At 40.2% G+C, this 9,479-nt stretch overlaps 1 protein-coding gene across 1 annotated transcript; it reads right to left on the bottom strand.

The window, feature by feature from the left end:
• Nucleotides 1–364: 364 nt before the first annotated feature.
• med18 (mediator of RNA polymerase II transcription, subunit 18 homolog (yeast)) lies at nucleotides 365–8,493 on the bottom strand. The gene is made up of 3 exons (XM_049026436.1): nucleotides 8,167–8,493; nucleotides 7,749–7,828; nucleotides 365–1,257 (listed from the first exon to the last, which is right to left on the bottom strand). Exons 2-3 carry the CDS (start codon nucleotides 7,819–7,821, stop codon nucleotides 704–706), a joined length of 627 nt encoding a protein of 208 aa, XP_048882393.1. The 5' UTR covers nucleotides 7,822–7,828; nucleotides 8,167–8,493; the 3' UTR covers nucleotides 365–703.
• Between the last annotated feature and the right edge of the window lie 986 nt (nucleotides 8,494–9,479).

A 9,479-nucleotide genomic window follows, 5' to 3' on the forward strand; every position in this document is an offset into this window, starting at 1 on the left:
AATATGTCTCCGTAGTTCGTAAAAAGCTCATAAAATCATATATGGAATTATACCAAGGGCATTCTTAGGCTAGATTGTTACTCTTTAAATGTGAAATAGCAAAACGACAGTAAATAATCGATGAAGTAGACTCGGTACTTACTAACTGGAAAACCTGTATGTACATAATGTTATACTGCCTCAAATTCAGCTGTTTGTTTCACATGCTTTATGAACTACAGCTCAGCATATTAAGGTGGAAATTCTCACCTTGCTATTCCTGACAGAAATCATGGTGCCTTGCATGTACTCTGTGACAGAGCTGCTAAGCTACAGCAGGAGCACATCCTCAGTCAAAGAAAGAACAAACAACACAAAAGATGTATAACATGTTATTGCTCCTCACACCACAAGGGTGCAGTATGAAAGCATTTTAATAGAAATGTTGATGTTTCCAGAACAAGAGTCAAGAGTCAAAAGGGAAAAAGAGGGTCAAACCTCAGCACTAAGGATGAAACCTCAAGAACAGAATCCAAAGACAATCATGCCAATCACTTCAGCACACGGCTAACAGCACACGGCTAACAGCACACGGCTAACAGCACACGGCTAACAGTCGCGCTACACCTGCTTTTGCGGGTGCTATTTAATCGGCACAGTTTGGGTCACAGTGTCCACCCGTAGAAACAATCTTATTTTGTGAAGTCCTCTGGGTCAGCCCCTATTACATGTGCCTCTTGGGGTCGATCTTCTCCAGATGTACCAAGGGCTTGAGCTGCTCAGCAAAGTTGCGCATCTCCTCCGACACGTTGTCCTGGCCAGCGGGCGCCAGCACACTCAGCTCCGCCAGGTAGGACAGTGACAGTGGCTCCGTGTTCTCCGTGTTCCCCGGCACCAGCACACGGAACAGCTTGCTCACCACCACTTTGAGCGCCCCCTTCCGGAAGATGTGGCCCTTGGCGACAAACTCGTGATCGAGGCGGAATCCCATTTCGTTGAGGAACTCGGGCAAGCTGTGTGAGGTGGCCACGTCCACGCAGTTGCGCACCAGTGCGTGCCGGCTTTTGTCACCCACCTCGGGTTGGCCCAGGTAGCGTAGGTGCCAGGGCGCAGTGGGGTGCATCATGGACCGACGGGCGCGCAACAGGAAAGGGTTGCCCTGCTGGCCCTTGAGCAGGTACACCAACTCATAGTCGGCAAAGCTCTCAGGCTCTATGTTGTCACAGAGTCCACGCAGACGGTGCAGTAAGCTGTCTAGAGCTTGATCCAGGACACTTCCTGCAAAGAAGCAGGCAAACAGGATGAGCACACCGAGGGCCAGAGTCGCGAAACCTTTAAAGAGAAAGTGCCAGGGGCCAGCAAGAGTCGATCCTTGGGGGCTGGGTGATTCAACAGCTGAGTGACATGACTGTGACATGGCTCAATAGTACATGGAAAAACACAAATCTGCGAAATATTCAGATGCAAATTTTCAATACTGATTCAGAAAAGTTCACATACCGATAGAAATCAAACGAATGACAAGCACTGACGACAGTGATGACAAGATTTTCTTGTTTCTTTTGGGCAAACAAGTGAAAAGAAAAAGGCAAATATAATCAATACATCCAATTCTAAAAGCAACAAAAATAAAAATATTAATAAATGACAGGGCGGCATGGTGGTGCAGTGGTTAGCACTGTTGCCTCACACCTCTGGGACCCAGGTTTGAGTCTCAGCCTGGGTCACACGTGTGCGGAGTTTGCATGTTCCCACAGCCCAAAGAAATGCTGAGGCTAATTGGAGTTGCTAAATTGCCCGTAGGAGTGCATGTGTGTGTGAGAATGTGCCCTGCGATAGGCTGGCCCCCCATCCTGGGTTGTTCCCTGGCTGGTGCCCATTACTTCCGGGACCCAGTAGGATAACAACATTTTAACCTTACAAGTAAAATATTTATATTATTATAGGGAGCAGGATATGAATTACTATTGGGCACCCATAAGGGGGGGAAAACGAAAGTGGCCCCGACACTGTATGATCCATCGACCAGCACAATCCCATCCCTCAGTTTGTTAATTATTCCTCATGAGGGTTGGACCTGCACTGAATATCGGCATCTGCAGTATCACCCTTGGATCAAATTGAAGTCGAAACTCAATTTGAAAATCAATGGTATCACTACAGGCTTGCCTTGTAAACCAAATGAATAGTTTTCTTGCTATTCAAGAGAGAAAAAAAAAACTGATCACATGTATAAAACTCGGCGTGCTACTGGTTGTTCATTTTCGTAAACATATTTGAAAACTGCAGAAACAGAGCTCTGACAGAATAATAAAAAAAATTAAAATAAAAATCGACAAATCATACAATGCAAATTTGCCAGATTTGGTATGAATGCTTTCAAAGGCATAAGTTTGTCATTTCAGAATAATGTTGTTCAGTTTCTTTGCATGAAAAAAAAACAATGAACTCTGTGTCAAAAAGCCTGTACAGTCCCCTTCATGCATGAAAACACCACACTGTGCACTAGCAAAGCAGTGAAAGGTTTTTCACCACCACTGGAGGTCACATTTACAAAACGTAGATAAATGGAAGAACAGCTGACAGCGACAAATGAAACATGGTTTCAAAGCAGTTTGCGGTGGTTGTTTTTAGCACCCACACTGATAAAGGTGTGAATGCTTCTACGCGTCAGTACACGTGTTCATCTGCAGCAACAATACATGACACCTTTTTAGTAGAGAAGCGTCGATACACCATCCAGGGACCGGAATCGGCCGATTTTCAGCGTACTTGGCCCGGAACCGGTCCGTTTCACACATGCACCACACGTTATACACACAGGAGCACAGGCAATAGCTTCACAGCTGCGTGCACACTCACAGCCACACGCTAACATGGCGTTAGTGTTTAAGTTCTTCACTGTGAGTGAAAACAACACAAAGGCTGATTTGTAATACATGTAAAGCCAAAGTAAGCCATCACGAAAACATAGCGAAACGTCGGAGGTAAACTTTTAAGTGATTATGAAACAGATACTAGATAATCTTGAGGTGGAATAATCATTAAAATTACAAAGCAAGCTAAAGGTTTTTTCCTACTACAGAGTAAAAATGTTTTAGCGAAACGAACTCCCTGCGCTATGACGTCCGTACAGTATGATGTATGAAAAAGGTTGATCTTAGTCTAGCTTACTAGTGATGTAAGAACTGTATGTGCATAACATGCAATCTTGGTATTAATAATATTACCCTGCACCAGTTACTTGGAAAAGAATACCACTCTTCAGTTTTATTTGGAGGTTTTAACCTGTGGTCTTTAGGACAAGTAAAAAAAAAAAAAGAGAGAGAGAGAGAGAAAGGTCAATGTCATGTTATCTGGTGAATATAAGTAACTGACATTTGTTTTGCTATTTCATGCTGTCGCACCTGCTCTTGTTTGGTAAAGTAAAACATGTCAGATAAAGTTGGGTCCACAGCAACCCATTTTCAGTTAATTGCTATTTGTACCTCCTTCCAGTCATACCGCACTTTATTTTGAGACTCGTTTAAGTGAGAGAAGATCCTGTAACTTAGTGCAGTTTGGGGGAAATTGTAAAGTTTAACTATTTGCTCTTATGAAAATAAAATTTTGCATTGAAGACAAGTTGATGTTTGTTTTTATAAGCTGTCAATTATAGTTCTTAGAAAATCGGAAATCGGCAAAAATCAGTATCGGCAGGTGACACTCGCAAAAAAAATAATAAAAAATCGGAAATCAAAATCGGCCAAGAAGACTGCATTCGGTGCATCTCTCCCTTTTAGGGTTCTCAAAATATTTTAATGTTCAAAATCAAATTTCAGTTTATTATTAGGGCTGCCAATAGATTAAACATTTAATCGTGATTAATCGCACAACTGTCCATAGTTAATCACAAATTAAATCTTGAATTTATTCAACATTTACCATTAAGGGATTTTTTCAAGTGTTCATATTTTTTATCAATATTAGAGTTGGCAAGGCATGATTGCTTTTTGCAAATGTATGCATTTATTATTTGAAATCAATTACCAACAATAAACAACCACAAAGATTGTCATCAGAAACCCTTTATCACTTAAAAAAAACAACAGATCGGCCCAACAACAGATCGGCACATTGACCTGCTAAATAGTTATATGACTAAATAATATGTAATAAGTATGGATCAGAGGACGGCAACCTTTTTAAAGCAAAAAACCAGTTTATCCTAAATGTCTGACCCAAGATTTACAAAGAGCCCCAATGGATAGAGAAGAGGATTTGAGATACGATTTTTAATTCAATACCGGTATATATGCATTTAGCGCAAAAACAAAAGTTCAAGTACTTACAAAAAATAAAAACCATTTTCGGGGGGTTCTCAGTTTCAAATCACTCGGATGCATAACAGCGCAAAGGTGATGAACAATATTGCGATGTTAAGTTCTGTCGCGATAGTATCCACTCCCACCCAAGTTCATTTGGCTCTGCAGTTGTCTGCCCTTCACTCTCCACTTCACTACTTGTAACTGTGCTGACTGAGCAGTGCAAAATGTCCTCACCACTCCGAACTCAGCTGGCAATAAAATGTAAATCTGGGAAGGCGTGATGACGATTTACAACAAAAAGTATATGAAAGAATTATGAATCCCAATGAACTTAATAAGCCCGCATCCAATCTCGGACACTGAAGAAAACTCTGGAAAGCGTACCATTTGACCGGAGACATACAGTCATAGAGAATGAGTTTGAGGAAGATGTAAATTATGCAGTTAAGACATCATAGAAGCATGCGACGGACCGCCTCATTCACATATAGCTAGAGAAAAACCTAAATGAAAAATAAAAATAATTAACCCATAAATTATTTATATTTACGAAAGAATTATCGAAATATGCCAAGACATGAAAATGCAAATGCGTCTATCGTTCTGTGAAGAGCCACAACCTGGTATGGCTTTAAGACTAGACGTACTTCGGTGGTAACTTATTTCACTTCGACAGTAACTGCAAATAACTATGGTGTCGTCGATAGACTCATCTGACAGAGTTTTGAAGCTGAACCTGCCATTCAAAATACCTTTTTCTTTGTTCATTATTTTTCCCGAGCTGCAATCAGACTCAACACACGTTAATGACATCAAAAAAAGATTAGTCACATTATGATGAATTCCCATTGACGCACTATTATCACGCTAACTTTGACAGCCCTATTTCTTATATAAGACTATGTCCGCACTAATGCGGTAAAAATATTTTACGGGGTTTCCGAAGAAAAAGATCTGCATCCACACTGATGTTATCACTGGCATTGGAAAAAAAACTTTGCATCCAAACTGCAATGTGCAAAAAGCAACTGATAGCTTATGATGCATAATTGCCTTTAAAGGGCGTGTGCACTTACCAACTTCATATTTTGCTTGTTGTAACTCGAGCACATTGTGTCATTTTTTTGTCCAAAGTTTTTTTATAATTCTATTACTGACAAAGTATACATTTTGATTGATTTATTTTGACTTTGATTTGTAAAGTTCAGTTATGACTGTTGATTACTCACACAACCATGCGTTTAAAGGAAACACACATATTAATTTTAGCTCACATTTAGCACATATTTTATTCACTCTCTTCCCCTCAGTTGCACTGCACTCCAGTCTTAGTTAAATTTAGCTGTAATAAGCAGCAATCGGTAAATTCATAGATGTCTTTGCTTGTAAACAGCATACAATACACACAAAATGTGTTTAGCTGCATACAAGAACATTTGCCAGGTAGCAAAAGCCCCGTCCTCCACGTGGAAAACTAAGGGAAGACATTCTTCTTTCTTGTAAAGAATAACCAATCAAGAAGAGGGACATCGACACGCAGAGAGCTAATCAGGAAAGGGTCACGAGCCAAGTACCAACCAATTGGAACTCACTCATGTAGGCTGAACAAAATTTTTATGTTCATAAGCATCTGTACTACCGTGGTGACAGAAAGATTATTTGCCAGACGGCGCTGAAAATTCCCTCTGCTTCTGAGAAAAAAGATTTGCAGTAATGAAGACAGAAGGCTAAACTGGATTTTTTTTTGTTTCTACATGAAAACGTATCAGTGGAGCCTAAATAACACCAACCCAAAAACAACAGGATACCAGCCAGTGTGATCTAGGCCAAAACTTTCATTTCACGTGTGAGCTGATAGCTTTAATTTCTTGAAAGGGGTCACTTGACCCAGGTACACTGTAGGTCATGGACCTACATACCGACAAGTAAAACCACTAACATCTGTGAACGTACACCACTGCTGTGCAACTAAAAGAAGAAGGCAGTCAAATGTAAATTGCGGGAACACCTTTTTTTTAACAAATGTCCTTTTTGAATGGCGTCCCATTCAGGATGTCCCCAGCCTTGTGTCCTGTACTGCTGGGATAAATTCCAGGTCCCCACAACCCCAGATCTACATATGTAATTGGAGTGTGATTTGTGTATCTCAGACGGATTCCACCTGTTGGCTCCTGAGGGAGATGTTTCAGAGATGTGCCACACAGGTACTGGACATGCTGGATGGTCTATATTTCCCCATTTGGGGATCTTGGGAAGATGGTCTGGTGTGACCGGCCCAGCATACCATGAGCCCTCACCGGATGGATGGATGGATGGATAAACACATATTGACACATCATTGCATATTCTCCCTGCACTTCTGCTCTCGAAGTCCATTAACATGTGGTTATGTGAACTGGTCTCGCTATATTTACCATAGTGTGTGTCTTGTGATGCACCGCAATTAGAGGTCTGGAACCCAACCCGAGCTCGGCTCAGACAAAGTATCAGGCTTCGGGCTGGGTTCAGGTCCGTTTTCATATTCAACTTCAGGCTTGGGTAAGCTTTGTTTTTTTATAATTTTTTTTGCACTTGTTAAGTTCTACTAAGCGTTAATAAATAATAGTATAAATTTTAGTTTTTTGATTGGGTTTTTTTGTTAAGAAATTTGTGTTTTGCGTTAGTTTTACCATCTTCCCAGCACATATAAGCCATGCAGTTTTAAAATGCCATTTGTGACAATCTGTCTCTGTAGATGCATATGATTAATACCTATATTTCACAATTTCAGGTTTGGGTTCTAGATTTGAGAGTATATTCAGGCTGGGTCAGGTTCAGTCTCAAGGTCTGAGGTACTGGGCTGGGCTCTGGCTTTAATTTCAGGCCTGCATGGGACTAACTGGCATCCCATCGAGGGCCCTCTGCCCCGTTCTTCCCAGGATAGGCTCCAGGCTAACGCCATAACTTTTAAAAACATTTTTAAATAACTTCAAATCTTCAAAGAAATTATACATCTGTACTGATTAAAATATTAATGTTCAAATTACATACTATCACATATGACATTTTTTAAAGAAAACAAATTGTGATCTATACATTTATAAAATTATATTCCGGGCTTTGATTAGTTAATTCCTAAGTAAATTCGGATGCCTTTGCTAGAAACCAAGTCTGAGGACAGAGAAATTTGGGCATCTAAAATAAATCAAGCTGAGGGAAAAAAAAAACATTTTGTATAATATTGTACCAGTTATCATTTACGGAAATACCATCTGTAGGCACGGGAAGACAATACGAAACAATAAAACAACTGTAACTTCTGTAGCACATCCGTTACCCGTTTTCTTGCCTTTTTTTTTATTGCGCAGAACAGTACAGCTGCAGAGCAGCACCTAGTGGGGCTGTCTCAGCTCCAGCCGCACTGTGCCCCTCCATGCGACCCAGCAACCCCGAAGCGAAGCAGCAGACAGGCACGGCGCTCACCTTGCAGGAGGTACTCCATCATGTTGATGGTCCCGCCGGTGACGGGCATGACAGTGACCGGGGGTGCCTCCATCCCGCTCCTGGAAAAAAAACAGCACCGGCGAAGACATTAAACATTAAACCTACCGCCACTTGTCGTGCAAAAAATTACAATAATAGCAGTAATATAACAGACCGGACCCGAGAAGCTGCACGTCTGAGTCTGAAACGCAAGACCATACACACAGCTTCAGTACAACGATGCAGAACTTTTTCCAAAACACGGCCTGCCACTGGAGCATTAGCTCACCGGCTAACGGTAGCAGAAGCAACACAACCCAAATCTTAAAAGTCTGCATTGGCATTCAAAACGTCATCTGTAAAATACTAGTAATACAGTAATTTCGTCCCAGCGACTGAAATATGAACAAGAACTTACTTTATACTAAGAGATGAGCGCTGAAACTGGAGGCTCACTGCACGAAACGGACGCTTCGCCCGTCGGGCACCGCAAATACTACAGACCGTGGATCCGCCGGCCTCTTGTTCATGTGCTTGCAGAAGTAAACGCAGACTATAAGACAGCACTCACCACCTACAAAAGGTCCCTTAAAGACACTGAAAACTGTAAGCGGAGAATGTAGTCGGACTAATCATATAAAAATAATATGTAAGATATATCAGCAGCGAGGGATGTTCGAAAACGTACAGACCGAGTTCCACACCAGTCAAATTCGCCGCTACTTTACTGCGCATGCGGCTGCTGTGAATCACAAACTCATCTTAAAACAATAAATATTCAAATCATAGTTCAATCTAAACTGAAATGTTGCGTAAATTAATCAAAGAATATGATCATGAATGGAATTCTATAATATTATAACGATTATAAACACGTGTGCTTTTTCTGTGTAGATTAAATTTACGTAGATTTTTTTGTGTGGATTTCATTGCATGCTTTCCTCTTTCTAATGGAAAATGGGTGGAGGGAAAATTACTTTTAAAAATCGAATTTAAAAATTAAATAAGAGCACAAATAATTAGTAACCAAAGCCCTACTTGTTTCATGATTTTATACGCAATTTGTTTTTAATGATTAAAACATCTTTAAAACGTTTATTATACCCAATCATTATTTCATTTATTTACATTAATTCATACAAACTAAGCATGTAAAATTTATAAACAACGTGAGATGTTGTAGCCTGACTTCTAACCTATTCACGAACACCCACACATCTTCCCCCACTACTTTAAAGGTTACATGTAATGTTTTGTTTTTTTTTCCCAAAAGCTTTTGTTAAACTATTTTGACGCGTCGAGTTCCTTTTTACTACCTGTTTCATTATCATATTTAATTAGGCCTATATAAAATACGCAGCAAATCTGGGTACGTACAGCAGGTTTAATGACACGAAAGTAGCACACACTTACATTAAATAAAGAACAATACAATGTAAAACATACGAAAGATGTAGTACAAAAAGGTTTAACTATACCGAATTTAACAAACGGAATTAAAATGAATAAAAAACACAAGAAATTAGGGGTCAGATCACTTGTGTCCTACTGGTTTTCTCCCATTAAACCGGTTTCCTTCCGCAGTTCATAATGTAATTTGAGACTAATTTGTATGACAATTAAGCGTGCTGAATTAATTCGTCAGCAGTTCACCCGTATCATTTAAACTTTGCTAATAGGACAACTCATACTTGTTAATAAAGGTTCCAAAGCACGTATAATACATATATT

Source organism: Brienomyrus brachyistius, chromosome 9 (assembly GCF_023856365.1).
Source record: "Brienomyrus brachyistius isolate T26 chromosome 9, BBRACH_0.4, whole genome shotgun sequence".
In the NCBI taxonomy this organism is placed as follows: Eukaryota; Metazoa; Chordata; class Actinopteri; order Osteoglossiformes; family Mormyridae; genus Brienomyrus; species Brienomyrus brachyistius.

What these genes read in the sequence shown, in the direction of transcription:
- med18 (XM_049026436.1), bottom strand. Translation starts at nt 7,821, where the DNA reads ATGGAGGCACCCCCGGTCACTGTCATGCCCGTCACCGGCGGGACCATC. An exon ending in GATGGAGTACCTCCTGCAAG is followed by an intron (nt 1,258 to 7,748) that starts GTGAGCGCCGTG and finishes GCTTCTTTGCAG; the next exon opens with GAAGTGTCCTGGATCAAGCT.